Source organism: Oenanthe melanoleuca, chromosome 3, assembly GCF_029582105.1.
Source record: "Oenanthe melanoleuca isolate GR-GAL-2019-014 chromosome 3, OMel1.0, whole genome shotgun sequence".
NCBI classification, from domain to species: domain Eukaryota; kingdom Metazoa; phylum Chordata; class Aves; order Passeriformes; family Muscicapidae; genus Oenanthe; species Oenanthe melanoleuca.
Window position 1 is genome coordinate 93,674,629 of NC_079336.1, and position 17,471 is coordinate 93,692,099.

The following is a 17,471-nucleotide window of genomic DNA, read 5'->3' on the forward strand; positions in this document are numbered from 1 at the left end:
TCTAATCTCTTCCCTGGCATTGCATCCCAGGTACCCCAGTCTGAGGGTCTTAGAACCTACTAAGCATTAAGGTAAGCACCTTAATTACCTTTTTTACCTTAGAAAGGTAAGATGCTTGCCTTTTTATGATAAGAAAACCAATCCTGTTGCAAGCAGTTAGGAAAAGCTCTGTAAGACTCTCTAAGGTATTGCTTCATTCCCAAGTGAAATCTGAGCAGGCAGGGATGATAAAGAAGGAGCAGAAGAATTTTGTTGTGTCAGCCTTGTCTTGTTTTCTGCCTAAACCATGTTCCTGCTCCATTTGCCTCAAAACCAACTTGCTAATGAAGTCAGCTGGCTTGTAAGCTTGGTGGCAAAGGTGTCAACCTCACCACTTTTTCCTATTCCTCTTCCATGTGAGCTGGGAGGTGAGTACTCTCTTTCAAACACCTTGGGATCAGCTCAAGCCAATGCCTGGCAGCAGCCTTTCCTAAACATAGGCACCTCAGCACTCTTTTGACTCTTCCTGCTCCCTGTAGACAGAAATTGCTGGAGTTGTCCCAGCCTCAACAAAGTCATATTGACCTAAACCAGATGAAGATCTTGTCCTGTATCTATTGCAAGGTCACCTGACCTGGCCCACATGATCACTGTCCCGGATGTAAATAGTGACAAAGTGATATCCCACCTACACTGCACTTTTAACTGCTGTGATAAGATTAGTTGACAGGTCACGACAGCCCCCTTGTCTGGCTGGAGATTCAGCAGAGCAAATTCCTGGGATGGCAGGATGATCAGGAGATCAGGCTGTACTCCATCTAGAGTTGCCGCTTGGTGAAAGGGTCGAATGACCACACACTGTAGTCACAGGGCCAATGTGCCAATTTTCTGCCCTAAGTGCAAACACACTGGGGGCAGAGAAGTTGTCCAGGAAGAACCTGTTCCACATGCTGAGACAGGCCTCCAGTTCTACAAACACGTATAGCATTCAAAAATGCACAGAATTAGAACTCCCCTTTAACCTCCTCAGCTGTTCCCAAATATTTGTAGAGGCATTATTGGCTTGGGTTAATGTACACCAGTGACTTTTGTAACAGTGCACAGCTGTGTCATAAGCATGTTCTGGCACTGCTGGCATTTATTAGAGTAGCTGCAGGAAGTATAGAAATGTTTAGGTTAGAAAAGATCTTTAAGATCATTGGATCCAACCGTAAACCCAGCACGGGCCTCAGCTCATTGATCTGTCCCATCCACTGAGATCCCTCTACAGATCCCTCTGCAGAGCCTTCCCACCCTGCAGCAGACCAACACTCCAGCCCAAAATCTTAAGGTATAATCTTCAGACTGGCTGAGGGTCTGCTTTCAATTCCCTTGTAACTGGCTTCCAGCTGGATTTAACTCCTTTCACCACCACTATTGGCCTGGCCATCCTGACAGGTTTTCACCCAGGGAAGGGTGTGCCCATCCAAGCCATGAGCAGCCAGTTTCTCCAGGAGAATGTGAGGGAAACAGGGTCACAGGCTTTACTAAAGTTTAGGCAGACAACATCCTCAGCCTTACCCCATCCAGGAAATGTCACAGCAAGAGATCAGGCTGGTCAAATAGGACCTGCCTTTCATAAGCTTGTGTTGCCTGGCCTGATCCATGATGATAATCAGTTCCATGACCTTTGCCAGCACCAAGGTCAGACTGACAGGCTCTAGAGTGGGACACCAAGACCCACTGGAAAGCTGACAGAGAAATTTTTGCAGAAGGAGCAGCAAGAAGTGCCAGTGTATTTTGCAGGAGGGTATTTTTAGTTCTGTAAAGCTGAAAAGTAGGAAAAATCTTGCAATATATGTCAGCATTTGAAATAGTATTTGAGGAGATTTGGAAAAGGGGCTTGAAATTACTCACCTATACAAATTTTAATTTTTTTAATAACAAAAATACTTCCTCCTAAGCAAGTTTCTTTCACTGTGATCGTTCCACAGAAGCAGTTGCTTTCAGTGGCATTTTTTGATGGGAAAAAGTCTACACCACATAATACAAATTTTTTTATCTCCATTAACACTTTCTGCTGAGGGAGGGAATGCTTGCACAGCATATTTTTCAACCTTCTCATGAAGGCTGGCACACCCTGGAATTTCTGATCTCCTAGCAATGCAAAGGCCTGCACTGAAAAAGGTTTATGTTGAGGGTTTTTTGTGTGAACTGTAGCTGTGCTTCATTGACACTTCTTTGCTAGCTAAGGTTCCTGTGGTGGAAAACCCCAGCAAAACAAACAAGACCTGATTCTGTGCAAGGTGGCCGCTCAACTAAAAGAAAAAAGAAAGTTTCCAAGAAAAATTTCAATGCAAAAGTGTCATAGGACCTGGAAAGCCATGAGTCATCTGAACTCTTATGGGGTAGAACATGGAAATACAGAAAAGGCCTCAGCACTTTGGGGTAGAGCCTGTGCTGCTGAAACTCAACTGTGCACTATTAATTGGCAGGGTGCATGAGAACTGATCTCAAACCTGAATGCTGAGATTACTGTTCTTGGCTTTCTTCCAATGAAATGGTGCATAACTCCCAGCTTTATCTAAGGAACCTTCCAGAAATGCAAGCTATGCCACCATCACCTTATGAAGCCAGAAAATGATCACAAGGGTTAAATTTAAAGTATAAAGATGTTGTCCACTTCAGAGGGTGAGTCTGAGAGTGACCTCAGAAGTTCACTAAGAGACACTGTGCTAATCATCAGCTCCAGATACAAGGGCCTGTACTGCTATAACAAAGGGAGATGGCTTTAATCTGAAAAAAAAGTAGGCTTATATTGAATACTGAGGAGAAATTCTTTACTGTGAGGGTGGTGAGGCACTGGCACAGCTTGTCCTGAGAAGTTGTGGATGCCCCATCCCTGGAAGTGTTCAAGGCCAGGTTGGATAGGGCTTTGAGCAACCTGATCTAGTGGAAGGTACCCCTATCTATGGCAGGGGGTTAGAACTAAAGGGTGTTTAATGTCTCTTAAAACCCAAACTACTCCAAGATTTTGTGATTTAGTGTCCACAAGCTTTCCAGATTCCCCACTGCAATCAGGAACTTGAGTGCCAATGGTTCTTAAACCCAATCCAGTCCTGCACTAGATTTAGGAAGCCTGGCCAGAAACCAGTTTGATTACAATGGGGGCCTTGGCTATGGATCATCAGTAAGCCACTGAAAGCATTTTTTTCTGTAAAGCAGATAGGTATTACTTGACTCTGATATAAATCTCTTCCATAGGGAAATACTGGACTGTGACACAGGTACAGCTGATGTTGCCAGCCTTCCCTGAAAACATTTAAATTCTCTGCAGATTAACCATGTCTGTTTGGTCTCTATTTGCAAAGCCATGCTGTAGCTCTGAGAGGCTCCTACCACTGCTTTTATCTACAGCTTGTCTAGGTTGAAGTGAAAATCATACAGATTCCTTTGGTTTACATTAATGACATTTAGAAGAGAACTGAACTTGGGACTTACCTCTGCTAATTCTCTGCTTTTCTCCAGAAAGGATTCCTGGTGTATCAATGACACTGATGCTTTCTAATACAGGATTAGGTAGCTGGGCACAGACAAACCTGTGTCGAAAATAACAGTGTTAAAAAAAAACAAAATTTAGAGAAGGTAAAACATACTTATGATGTGCTGAACATCACAGGCAGCATGGCACAAGCCAGACTCTGATCTCTCAAATCTTTGGTTGGAGCTTGGAGCTACTGTTACTCAAAGAAATGAGAAAGAAACTAGAACTCATCAATTTTCTCTATTTTGCTGCCTCTGGAACATGGGTCTCAGTCATGACCTATGACAGGTTTTTTATATGGGCCCCCAAATTGTGAATTATGAAAACATTTGCATTTTTTCATTTATGTGCTGTTTAGATTTTAACAAGAAGTGGTATTTGTTTTTCTTTGGTTAAGCATTCCCCTGTAGAGTCCTGAACCCAAGTGAACTGAAATAACTTGCTTTAAAAAAAAATCAGCAATGCTACAGGACTTTTCTTCTCCTTCAAATCTGGTCTTAAACAGACAAAAAGTCTGCTATTATTGCACCATGGAAGCAGTAAAGCATAGGCAGCATGAGATCCCAAAAGGTTGCTCAGTCTATCCTCCTGCCTCAAGGCAGGATCAGTCAGGTTATTTGTCTAAAGTGTTCTTCAAATCCACAACAATGCAGACTCACCAACATTTGCTGTGAGACTACTCCATTACTTAATAACCTTTACAGTAAATCCTCTTTTTTAATGTCTAATCTAAATTTCATATGCTGTAGTGCCCCTAGTCACAAACAGAGTAGATGTGGAAAATTATTTATTCTTCCTCTCCTGTCACAATGTACACAATTGTCATCCTGCTGCCCTCAGTGTTTCCTCTATAGAAAACAGTCCAGTGGTTGTTTTTTTCTTTTTCCTATCTCTTTCAGTTCTCCCTAGCTGCCTTTCCAGCTCATTTCTAAATCCCTGAAGACCCTTGCAGCCTTCCTTTGGGTCCTCCTAAACTGCTCTGCATATTTCTTCGGGCATGATGCCACAAGCTGATGTATTCCAGCCATGGCCCTGCCAGTGGTGAGTAGAGTGGATGGATTGCTCCTTATCTCTTGGAGTTGACAGTCCTGTTTATACATCTCAGTGACATGTTTGCTTTTCTAACAGCAGTATGACACTGTTAACTCACATTCACTTTGTAATTCACTGCTCCTCCCTCTGCAGCTCCATTTATGTGTAATTGCTCTTTAGCTAGTTGTTCCCCATTCTGTATCTATGCAAATCACTGCCTAAGAAGAGTCACTTATGCTTTGTGGGCTGCAGCTCGTCTATTTCAGTTGCTAGTAACAGCAAAGGACAGTAAGAATCTGCTTCAGTAGCTCCTGGTACCATTTCAGGGATAGGCGTGTGTGTGTGTACATATGCATAATAATATGGTGGTGTGACATCCTGTCACAAAATCATGTTACTGGTGGGAGGACACAGAACCACAGAGGATGGGGGCTGGCACAAGGACCACTCAGTGCAGTCAAGGCAGACATGGCCCTGCAATGTTCTGGTTGAGTCTCAGGTTCTGCAGAAGTCCCTGCACCTCTGAATTCCTCCAGGCTATGACACAACCCAGTTGTTCTCCTTGTATGACTCCAAGAAGATTCTGATAAGAGTGAATCCTCATGGGTTAAAGAGTGCCTCCGCCCTTAAGCTGTCAGCTATTTCAGACCACATATTACAGCTTCCCACATCCCCAGCTTGGCAGGTGGCAACACGGAGCAATTCTGAATATGTAATACCTCATATCAAAGAGGGGGACTGGCTTGATTATCCTGTTGAGTGCCAGGCACAGCAGCAGAAAATAAAAGGCTCAGGAGGTCATGTTATTGCCTTGTCCTGCCAACCCATGTTTGCTCTCCATTGTTACAGCCCTGAGTATTCCTTGTGCTGCAATATTAAATAGGGCAGGGGGATTTTCCACTAGTTTATCTAGGAAAAGTACTCTACAGGAGATTTCAGATATAAGGTCAGAGGCCAGCATGAGGGAGTGCATTCTGGCTCTTTTGGCAAAGTTAAGGCTGCTGCCCTCCTGCTGTCCCAGCAGAACTGCAGGACCTCAGGGAGCTCGACCTAATTCTGTTTGGGGCCATATGAAGGGTAGAATGTTGTGCCAAACTAGAGTTTCACTACCTCTACAGGCAGAGCATAGGGCTGAAGAAGCAACATGTTATTTACCACTCCTGCTGTTCACAACACAAAACCAGGACTGATTCCACCTTAGCTTCCCAAAGCAGATTCTGCAGGTGGGGGAATTCTTGCAACCTAGTCAATGTGATAGGAAAGTAATGGGTGAGATTCCTGATTTTGCTCCAGGCCCTTGGTGCCAAACAAATCTTCCAGATAACAAGGTGCAACTTCTCATCTCTCTGGAATCTTCCCGGGGTGGGGTTTGGCCAGCAGGGTTGGGCTCTCAATGCCCCAGAACAACCTGGGGCAAGAAGAGCAGACAAGAGATAGGATTCTGCAGACCTGCTATTCCCATTTCAGCCATGGGCAGGTGCTCCATCTCCTGGGAATGAAGGGAGGGAGGATACTGGCTCTGAGCAACACCATTTGCTTGTCTACCAGCCAAATGCTGACTGTACCAGTCTTCCCTTGCTTCCTGGAAAGCAGCAGATCCCAGTCTTTGCTGGGGAATGAGTCCCAGCTAAGGGTGGATGCTCACTCCTGAAGCAGCAGGCTCTGCACCCCACAGGACACAGTGCTGTGAGCTGTCACCTCTCAGCTAAGACCAGCTTGGCCTGTGTGAATGCTACTGCCCCATGCTGCTCTGTTCCTTTCCACTGATGCTCAGTCAAGTGTTACCTTTAACCATCTATGGGCAAAGAGACTTCCCCGTGCCCACTCTTACCTCAGCTTACAATGTGGCCCCTGGAGGTTAGCTCCCTTCTGCAAATTTCTTGCTCACAGCCTCCTAGCTGAGGTCAGGGCCTTGGCATATATACAGCAGCAGCAAGTTATGTGCAAGGCAGAGATAGCTCTGCTTGTCCCTAGCCCAGAAGCCAGGCCCACTGGAGAAGTAAGTGTGGGTAGCTTGATCTGGTCCAGTGGATGCACCAGGACTTACATCTGCTAAATTTCTGGCCCTCTGAGTCAACTCTTGCATATGTTTAATTTCTTAATTAGCATCTGCTTTTTCTGCATGTGGCTCACACAGCTGAGCCAGTCCCCTCAGCATGTCTCCTCTGTCAGTTTAGAAATCATTACCCCCTCTTTTTTCATGTCAGCAAGAGAAAGATGTCATTAGCTGCTGTGGCTACTCCCTGCATTGCTAGAAGGACTGCACTTATGCTGCTGCTGAATCACTGCTGTGTCCCTCTGCCCTGCTGTCTGCACAGATACAGGCTAGACTCTTTCCTCAGAAGAAGGAAGAGTAGAAGAAGCATAACAAGAGCACAGCATGAAACAGTGAACTGGGCTAATGCATGCAGAGCTCCCTTGCTGTATCAGGAGCAAACTGCATACAGGACACATCCATCAGGCCAGTTCAGAAGTGTTTGCTTTTTTGCCCCCCATGCCTGGCCTAATGTTCCTTCTCTGCAGTGAACTGGCTGCCAGCTGTGGCTGTTCTTGGCTATCAGCTGAGCTGCTCTGAATTATGTCCTCTTCATCCATGATCTCTGCACTCCAGGCAAGAGGCCTGTTATTCTCTTCAAGCAAATAACCATTCTGCCCTGGTGTAGGGAGTGGACCTGTGACCTGACCTAACCTGGTCAGGTGCAGATGTTCTGGGCCCTATGAAATGACAAAAACTTCTCAAAGTCTCTCTGATGCAAGACTATGTGGATGTATTTGAATGATGCTCCTCTGCAGTGATCAGATACCTCTTTCTGTCACCCTGAGGTATTGCACACAGCAGTGACTCCAGCTAGGTTACTCTCCCACCAGCAAGTTTCTCCCCATGCTTCTCTGCAGGGCTCTTCTCTGCCTTGCTGCAGCCCACACCAGCACTCCTGAGGTCAGTGCTGGTAGGAGATGCTGCACCCTCTGGACAGTCACGCTCTAAGCTTGGAAGATCGAATGGAAGCCAGAGCCCAGCCCAGCTTTCCTGGCTGTTTGGCTGAGCAGCTGCCATGTTTCCAGTGTCTCCCACACTGTGTTAAGGGAAGGCGTCGATGATGGGTGTAGTCAGTTTGTTGCCTTCTGCAGCACAGTTTGTGCTCATCTAGGATATGGGTGTGTGCTGCTGGCTTCCTGCAAGGCCTAGGTCCAAAACCTCCCTATGGATGGGCTGGGTCTAGGGGATGGAAAGGTTATATTCCTCATGTCACAGAGCCACTGTCCAAACACCCTGCTACTCTTTTTTACAGGAAACACATTAGAGCAGTCATCAATTTGCACCTGAGGTTGTATGTATAAGGCATGGGAACAGAGAGAGCCTGCTTTTGATTACAAATGGAAGAAGCTAGAAATACTGAAGTGGGGGAACACAAGTATAATGAAGATATTTATCTCTAGTCTCCTGTAGGATGAGGGTAGGCTGTGATGTCATTTTTGTTTTGTTTGTTCAAGTAAAATGAAGGTTTGTCACACTTGCATTTGTCAGTTCTTCAGCAACTGACTTAGGTTCATTTGGTAGGAAAGGACTAGCTTTGCATCAGCCATGTGTATGGAAGGAAAAGAAGTGTCTTATCCCTTTATATTACTGACTGCGCTGCTCATTAGATTCTGACTTTACTCCACAAAACAAGAGAGCTGTTGAGTACTGACCTGTTCAAAAAGGCATTGCCAAAGGCATTGAGTTTCCTGAATGGTTTTTTGGGATCCACCACCAGTGCGTTTCCAGGAACGATTCCTTCCACATCTCCTTGCATAACTGCTATAAAGGAGTCAGTAGTAGGCTCTGGTCCAATCCTCATCCCTGGGAAATCCTGCTCCAGCAGGTACCTGTAAGTGAAAACAGGGTGTGGGCATCAGACACGAGCTGCTAAGTCCTAAATGTGTTGTACTGAAGATTGCAGTGCAATTATGAAGCTCAAGAGCATGGATCCTTCTGAGACTATTTTTAGCACTGTCACTGAATTGTTTGATAGAAGTCTTGGTAGCTTTTCTACTTAGGATCTCAACACTGAAAGCTCATTTAAGGTGGATTAAGAAATTGAGATGATTATAGCTGCTGGGAAGAGATTCTCATCACGTTGCATCATTTTGTGTACTTCAATCCTCAAGACATTTGGAGCAGATTTAGCACAGCAAAGTATAAACAACAGTTCACTGCAATCACAGAGTTAATCCTGAAACCCTACTGGCTCTTGGTGCCAATATCAATTACTTCACTGCTGCTCATTTCATCCAGCTAATGTGCTTAGCCTCTAGTCCAAATCAGTCGCTTAAATGCCAACTTCCCCTGCACTTGACTGAAGTCTCAGCCTCTGTCCTTGTGTGCTTCTGAAATGCAGCTACAGGTCTGCACTACAAACTGCTCAAGCATATTGAGCACTACACACATGGGTGGGGGAGTATATTACAAGCTATATATCAAGCTAGATAGCACAGTAAGTACAGCACCCCTTACTATTTCCTGAAGGTAGTTTGGCAAATTTCAGGGAAAGACAGTCACCCACTGGGTTGTAGGGCTTTGAATAAGACCCTGGCAGCATATTCTAACTGACCCTGCCAAATTCAGTGTAGGTAAATGGGGTGTGCACGGGACAGTCCCTTTGGCTCACGAAGATGTCAAATGCCATCACTAAGGCCAGGCCTGTGTTTGTGTGTGGGGGTGCAGAAAACCTGCTGATCCTGTGCTGAAAACTAAGATCATTATGTCCAGGTGGCTTGCAAAAGGTAGCTAGAACTTGTCTAGCCCTCCATAAGGGATGGCATCAGAGGTGACAAGTGATGAGCTCTGGCTAGTCACCTGAAGAATAAAATGACTACCAGACTATGGAAGTTAGTAAAATAATGTGTTGCTTGCTCTTTGACCTAGTCCTCAGTAGGAAGAAAGATTATTTCAGAATTGCCATGATGCTAAAACTAGATTATGGGGATGCGGAAAAGAAAATAGGAGAAGGACTGGAGATTTTTTTCATGAGACTGGTATGTCTAATCACCAGAACTGGTTCACTCGGGTGAGTCTTAGTGAGTGAAGTCCCTGTGTGAGGGACTATAGGATGACTAGCATGAAGGCTTATGATAACTTTTTAGGGGTTCTTACTTTCACTGTCATTTTAACATAGGTAATCACTATCCAGTGTTTAAAGAGCAACAAAAAAAACTGCACAGGCAATTTATTGATACTATGTCAGCAAACATGTCTTCAGTTCCCAATGGGCAAGGCCAAATCAACTGGATTTAGAGATAATAAAATGCATAGCCAGGACAAATCACTGATACTTATCTGGCTTGGTACACACTCACACTGCAACAAGAATACCTCCACAAATGATATCCATAATTCCCTTAGGAGATGATCACACCTCTTTTCACCGATTTTTTATCATATATTTTCTTGCATCTTTTGTTCAAAGTGATTTCCAAGTCCCACGCTCACCAGAAGGCCACCAGAAGTGACTCTTCTTAGTTGCAGAACTCTGAGATGCAACAACAGCAGTTGAGCAGTTCCTAAAAGAAGTGAAAAAATGCAGGAAGAGGGCAGCCCTCTGACCACCCATACTAGGGTGGATATATCCTATTTAACTAAACCTCATGTAGGGGTTTCTCAAAAAAGAAACCTTGCTATAAAATTGGGTGATTACTTAAGAAAAGCAGACTGCAGGTAGAGCTGGTGTGTGCCACCTCGCTGGCTGCTGATCACAGTACACCTTCCTGGCAGCCACAGTAACTCCTCACTAGCTTGAAGCACCTGAGAACAAGGGGCTACTTCCCTCCCACCAAGGGGTCTGTAGACTATCATATGAATGTCCTTGGCTCAATTCCCTGGAAATGTTCTACACTGCACAGCTATTTGCTAGTTTAGAAGCCACTTGGTCAGTCACTGGAAACTAAGCTTGTGCCCCCTTGATGGCAATTCAAACACCAGCCCCTGATGGACTTTGCTGTCAAGCCAGTGGCTTTATACAGATGGGAATTCACTGAATCCATAGAAATAAATCTTTGCATTCTCCCCATGCAAATACTAGAGACAAAAGAAATAGGCAGTGTTAACGACTGTCAAACACAATAAGTGAAGGGCTTTTGAGAAAAGCCCCTTACTCCCAATGCCAGGTTGCAGCCTTGCTGTAACAACCACCTTTTTTCTTTTTAGAGGCTTAAAATGCACATGTAATACAACAACTTTTGAGCAGAAGTAAAAAATAGTTGAGGAGGGGAGTTGTTTACTATTTATAGATAAAGCTTCCCAGAAAATCTAACCAAAAGGCCTGTGTGTAATAGCAACACTCCTTCAGACAGCCTGCTTGAAAGAATTTTATCACAGCTCCACTCAGCTAACGTTTCAAAGCATTTCTGTTTTTTTTTAATAAGGCCTTACACAAGAAATAAACACAAAACAAAAAAATTCCAACAAAAGCACAAAAGAAGCAGCTAGACACCAATGTATTGACTTCTGTGCAACAAGTGGTAGGAAACCAGAGAGATGAAGATTTGTACTGCCCACCATCACCAGCATCTATTTTAAGTGAGGCCTCTCTGAGAGATTCGGGTACATTGTGCAGCAGGGTGTCAGCAGCACAAGAACCTCATTATGCAAAGGACAAATACAAGGGGTTGTATTGACACTGCCTGATGGGGGGAAGGCACTTCTGCTCAGCAGTGACACAGCCTGCCCTGACTACCAGAGGCAAGCTAGAGAACAACTGGTAGTTGTCACATTTGTGGGGATTTCTGGGAGAGAAGAGCAAACAACAGCTGTGGAAAACACCAACCATCAGCGAGCAATTTCTTCTGCCAGTGCTGCACGCCTCAGCTGAGCTGCTGAACACCAAAGGCCTGGGGGAGTGACCTGCAGCGAGGCTAGGGAAGTCTGCACAGTACCCCAGGCAGGAGGGGAATAGGTCTTTTGTGACCACTCTGCTTTTTAGAGAAGTGTCTGGAGTCAGTATGTGGCTGGAACCATTGTGCTGTTTGCCTGTTTCAGGCCTGCTCCTGGGAAGGGACAAGAAGGGCAGAAAAGCTGGGTTAGTGCTAGCCCAGCTTGGGGTAGCCTTTCCCAGGTGGGTTTGGAAATGGGCAAGGAGAGGCCAGGCTCCCTGGGCAGGAGTGCCTCAGGATGTGGGGGAAGGGGCTGCCTGCCCGTGATGAGTCATGCAGGAGCCCTGCAGGATGCTGAGCGTGGCAGCAGAGGTGATGCCGAGCTGAACGGGAAGAAGGGCAGAGCAGGAGGAAATGGTGACAACTGCCTGATGCAGACACAGATGAAAGGTTCAGGGCCACACGGGGAGGTCACACCAGAGCTCTGCGTGTAGCCTGTGACAAACAGCGTGGAGAGGCCAGGACGTGTAAATGATTAGCTGTAGGAGGAAGGGGTGGCTACACCAGAAAAGCAAGCTATGTTGACAGTTAGTAGAACTCTGGCAGGCTTGTTTATTTTATTAGCAGGATAGCTGGACCTGAGCCAGGATTATTTTTAGAAATGACCAAGGAACCTAAGTTAATTAGGAGAGTAATGTTCTGTCCTGTACTCCCACCCTCTTACAGGAAACATAAAAAGCAATAACATTATAAAGGCAGGCTCCAGTGAGATCCTGCAGTGGCTGTCAGATATTCCCAGGTAGAGGTGTTGCTTTGCCCTAACCAGCACTGACTTTCAGCCCCAACCCTGTAGAAAAGCATCAGCCAAATGTTTGCTGAGGAGAGAAATGGGAGTGAGCACAAAGAGATGATACAGCAGGAATGGAAAAGCTGCATTAGCAATGCTACACCTTTCACATAGCACAGAAAGGCTTGGTTCTGTGTCCCTGCAAGTAGAAGAGGAAACAGCCTGGTTCCACTGAAAACAAGCCATACTCAGTCTCACCTCACTGGTTTTGGCCCACACAGCTCACCTCCCTCTTTCCTGGCTCAGCCTCTAGGAACGTTTCTCACTGCTGACCTTGACTGCCTTTTCTGCCATCAGCTCCTGACAAGAGAGCAGCCTCACTGCAAGATGCTGCAGCTTAGGTGCTTCACAGCCTTGCATTTCTTTCTTGTTTCTCTGCAGATTCCTCAAAACAAGGAAAGATGTTTGGAAGACAGACATTCCTTAGGTAGGCGACTAAGGGTCTTTTTTTTTTTTTTTTTTTTTTGGTAAGGTATCCTGGGATCCAGGTAAACTGGGACTGAGTTCATTCCACATGATTGTTTAGTAGCATTAAGTCATCTCCCTAAATTGCATGGCAGTACAAGCAGGATGCAATTTAAGAGTGGAATTGATATGTAAGGATAACCCTAATTATCCCCCATCCTGACAAGACTGTGGACAGAATGTCCAGAGGCTGTTTCTTGCTTCACTCTACTGCTAAGACATAATGGTTGTCAACCCTCCCACTTCCTCCCCCCAGCCCCCTTTAACTCCTCCCTGCTCTCAGCTTTAGCTCCCACTTGCCTTCCCACAATAACTCTGGATGCTAATCTGGTGTTTATCCCAGCTCTTTAATGAGCAGGGCCTGCAAGCTCACGCTGGAAGCCTGTCACGAGCAACATGAGGTGTTTGGCCTTTGACTGGGAACACACTGGAGTAACAGACTCTCACACTTCTCCTACATTAGAGACCCTGGGGTTCTACCAAAGTTCTCAACTTTCACTCTCTTAAGAACTATTTTAAACAGAATACTCTGCCTTTCTGGAGGGTCCATTTGGCACTCCTGTGAAGCTCTCAAAGCTCCTGGTCACTTTTTTTTTTCTGCTTGACCATCATCTCTGTGAACGCTCATCCCAGTCCTGTGCCTGGAGAAAACTGGAAGAAGGCACAAGTGAAAAGCAGTTGTCAGAAAGGCTCAGACCCACTTGCTGACAGCAAAGAGGTGTTGCTGCCTTTTCACATGAGCAAAGACTCAATCTTCTTCAGCCTGGAACATGCTCTAGGCACCAAAACATCCTGCAGAATGAGCTAAGGCTTACAGAGAAAGGACTTCACTGAACAGACAGGGGCAAAGACAGGAAGTCTGCTAACAGCATGCAGGTCAGACTGCAGGGAAACACTGATGCTGGCAATCTAGAGAAAAGAATTAGGAAGAGATGCTTTAGTTAGACAGCTTTATCAAAAATTCAGCAATTCCTTAGGTTCAGGCTCTGAGTGTCTGTAACCCAGAAGACAGAAAAAGCTTTCCAAACAGATTTGGTACCCTGTCAGAGAACAAAGATCTGGGGTAGAATCAGGCAGTTGTGCTATCCTCTCTATTTTTCGTTAGGGTAACTCCCTTTGCAAACATCTGCAAAATGCTTCTCTGGGTCTTTTTGCACCCCTTCACCATCCACATGACTTGCTCATATGAGAAAAGCCTTTTAACTCTTAAACTTTGTTTGCCAGGTACATGCCAAGGTAGCAGAAATGTATTCTGTTCTTGGCTCCTGACCAGGAAATCTAGCAGCAGGAATATTACACCACATTAAAAAAAAAAAAATCTGCATTTCTCAAGGTCATTCCTTTAGAGGTACAGTCAATTTGATTCACCTCTCTCTACTCCCTGCAGTTCCCTCCTTCACCAAGAAATACTGGTAGAACAAAAGGCTGGCTGCCTGTGGCTCGGGTCCAGATCTACACTGGGGTAATTCCACAGATTTCAACACAGCCACACCAGAAAAAGGCTGGAATTTAACGCTTAGCGTATGAATCACATAGGAAACATGGACAGCGCAGCTTCAGCTATGATCCCAAGGGAAAGGCTGCTGCACGTTGAACGAACAGCATGGCTGAACAGCCATCCCTGCGACCAAGTCCAGCCGGAAAAGTTTAACCCTCTCTGCGACAGTTTCACATCATCGAAATGAAAGAGCTGCTAGCAGCTCCTCCTTCATTGTAACTCGAAAGGAACTTGCTGCTCCCAGCATCTCGGCCGAGCAGGACACAGTTTAAACAGGGCTTTACTTCTGCAGCCCTGAGGAGGGGCAGGTCTCTCTGTGTACAGGCACACATGCTTCTCTAAGTAGGTTCTGAGTGCTGTCTCTGGAACACTGCAGAAAAAGAGACACACGCAAGCGTGTAACCGTGACCACCGCAAACCGAAGCACCCCCTTTAAAGCTGCCTCACCTCTCAAAAGCTAGAGCAAATTCAAAAGAACGACTACAAGGGTCAACCCGGGCAGCACAGGCACGGGATGCCCCGCGCGAGGCTTCCCAAAGCCTTTGCACTTTGGACGGCCAGGACGGCCCCAGTGACTCACACCTCCACACTCCTGCACTCCTCAGCCCTGCCCTGGGCTACTTTTTGCCACGTCGGTGTTTTATAGGACATCTTACACCACCCTGTGCTTGCGAAGGAATGCTCCGCGTCTGAGTGGAGGCGACTTTTCAATGAAAAGCTGTTGAGGGGGTGACAGAAGGGGGATCAAGGCATGGCAGAGGTAGCAGGGACACGTTCTGCCCCACCCCATTGCCCGGGCGACGAGGGTGCAGGCATGCCTGGGAGGGGGGCAGCAGGATTTTACCTAATGAAGGTGGTCTTCCCAGTGGAGTACTGCCCCACGAGGAGCACCATGGGCTTGTTGTCGAAGTCGGCATCTTCCAGGGCGGGCGAGTGGAACTCGTGGAACTTGTAGTGTTCTTCCAGCGGCAGCAGCTTGGTCTTGTAAAGCTTCTTCAGGCCGTCGCTGACCGTCTGGAACACCTCCGGGTCCTTCCGCCGACGGTCGTCGGTGCCCAGCCAGCTGAACATCTTGTGGCCTCCTGACGCCAGCTCCGCGGCGACCAGCGGGGCTGGGCTGGGCTGGCTGCGAGCGCGGGCTACCCGCGCATCCCCCTCAGGCCGGGCGGGCCTCACTCCGCTCCAGCGCCCACCCGCGAGGGCCGCCCGCCCTCACGCCACCTGCGCCGGCGGTCTCAGCCAGAAAGCCGTCCCCGCGGGAGGCTGAGGGAGCGGCTCGTCCGCGCAGCCCTGGCCCAGCGGCACCGGCGGGCGCCGCCTCCCCTCACGCCGCCGGCTCCCGGCGTGGGCATGGCGCGGAGGCCCGGCCCTCAGGAAAGGGGCGGGCGCCGGAAGCCGGCCGTTCCTGGCAGGCGCCGCCCGTTCTCCTCGGCGGGTGAAGCCGCTCCGGGCGCCGCCATGTTGGGCACGGGGAGGGCCGGGCCCCGCCGCTCCCCCTGGGGGCCGTTGAGGGAATTTTCAACCCGGCCGCCATTTTATTGCCTTTCTCGCCTCGTTTCGAAATAGAGCTAAAAAAAATATCCCCTGAAATAAACCCTGCGAGTGCAAGTCTGAGAGGGTGTCGGCTGAGCACTGCCAGCCTCATCTGAGTCTCCAACCTATCGCAGAATGGGTCAGGTTGGAAGAGACCACAGTGGGTTATCTGGCCCAACCTCCCTCATACTCGAGTAGAATTTCCTGTGCATCAGATTCTGTCCGTTGCCTCTTGTCCTGTGGCTTGGCACCGCGAAGAAGAGCCAGGCTCCATCCCATTGACAGCCCCCTTGAGATGCTCACACACATTGATGAGATGTGCTCTCAGTTGTCTCTTGGACTATTCTTTCCCCAGCCCAGTGACTGGGCTGCACTGCTGCCCCACACTTTGTGGGGCTCACAGCTCTGGCTGTGCCTGGAGGAGTTCTCCATGCAAGCAGATGAGACGGGAAAATTATCTATTGTCCCAAATTCTTTATTCCTCCAGCAATGAGGGATGACAGGACAGCTGCACAGGTTTTCCAGGAGTGGCCTGAGGCTCGGCATGTCCTTGGGACTGGCCATCAGCTCCACTGCCAGGCTCTCCTCATCTCCACTGCGCAGCTGGGATAAAGCAGGATTTTTTTCCCCTAAAATATCCCCTAAAGGCTTTTTCACTTTAGTCCATCCCATGGGTCTGAAAAATGTGGCAAGAGCAGTTTTGGAAGTGGTCCTGCTGTGTGGCAGTTCCTGCCCTTTTCCAGCTGTTTCCAGCCGGGTGGAGCCCAGACCTTGCATAAGCAGAGGCAGCTCTGCATTAAAACTTTTTTTTTTTTTTTTTTACCCCCCACAGGAATGGGGGGACACATGGAGACTCTGTGGCCCTGTGTGCCTGAACAATAATCCAGGTCCATTTCTATGCCTTCTTCTGCAGGAGGAGCCACTTTCCTTGTTCCCATTGTGTGATCCCAGGCACTCATGCTCTCTGGAATGGCCTGACCCAGGAGGTGCAAGCAATGACTCCAGGGACCAGTTTTCTTTTTCTGGAAGAACACAGCAGGCTGACTATTTTCTGAGGATCAGACTTCTCTGCTTTCCTGCCAATGCCTAGAGCTGAAAGTGGAATGATGTTTTGAAACCTCCTTAAGACCAATTTCCCTCATTTCTTTAGTTTTATAAATAGAGACTTTTGGCTTTAAGAATTCCATGACTCCTTTCCAGTGAAAACTCCTGAAAATGAAAGGCCCCATAGAATTCAACATGTTTTGGCAAGAATTACTCATTTTGTAGGAAAAAACTCGCTTTCATCTTCTAGATAGTTCTGCCATTTAAGGGTTGTGCTCCTCTGATGGTGCTTTGGCATTTCTACAGCTATATATGGAGTCTCTTTGGTGCTTGCTTGTGTTATCCTCGGAGCTGAGCAGAGGTCAGGCCAGGAAGCCTTTGATTGTAAATCTCCCCGGCCACCTTGGTGCCCTTCCTGAAGGCAGTGAATGGGGAGCAAAGCAAGGGTTCTGTTGTGCAAGGCTGCAGCAGCTGACTGCCACAGGTATGGCAGAAGCTCAGTTGTTCCCCATTTACAAGGTGAGGCTATTAATCATTAAATTTCACTAATCATAAGTATGCATGCCTGATGGCCGCCAAATAGTTAAAAAAAAAAAAAAAAAAAAAAAAAAAAAAAAAAAATCTTTGCCTTGGATGAAGAGAATCCTTTTCCTATGGATTCATTAAATCCAGGGCAGATCACAATGAAACTTGACAGTCTT

At 47.0% G+C, this 17,471-nt stretch overlaps 1 protein-coding gene across 1 annotated transcript in view; it reads right to left on the minus strand.

Moving 5' to 3' along the window:
- EHD3 (EH domain containing 3) overlaps positions 1-15,564 on the minus strand; it is a 29,712-nt gene extending 14,148 nt beyond the window's left edge. The window contains exons 1-3 of the mRNA XM_056487007.1: positions 15,038-15,564; positions 8,225-8,401; positions 3,460-3,557 (exon numbers count right to left, since the gene is read on the minus strand). Of these exons, the coding sequence (XP_056342982.1) occupies positions 3,460-3,557; positions 8,225-8,401; positions 15,038-15,264 (502 nt within the window). The 5' untranslated portion in view covers positions 15,265-15,564. The remainder of the gene's footprint in view (positions 1-3,459; positions 3,558-8,224; positions 8,402-15,037) is intronic.
- Positions 15,565-17,471: the final 1,907 nt, after the last annotated feature.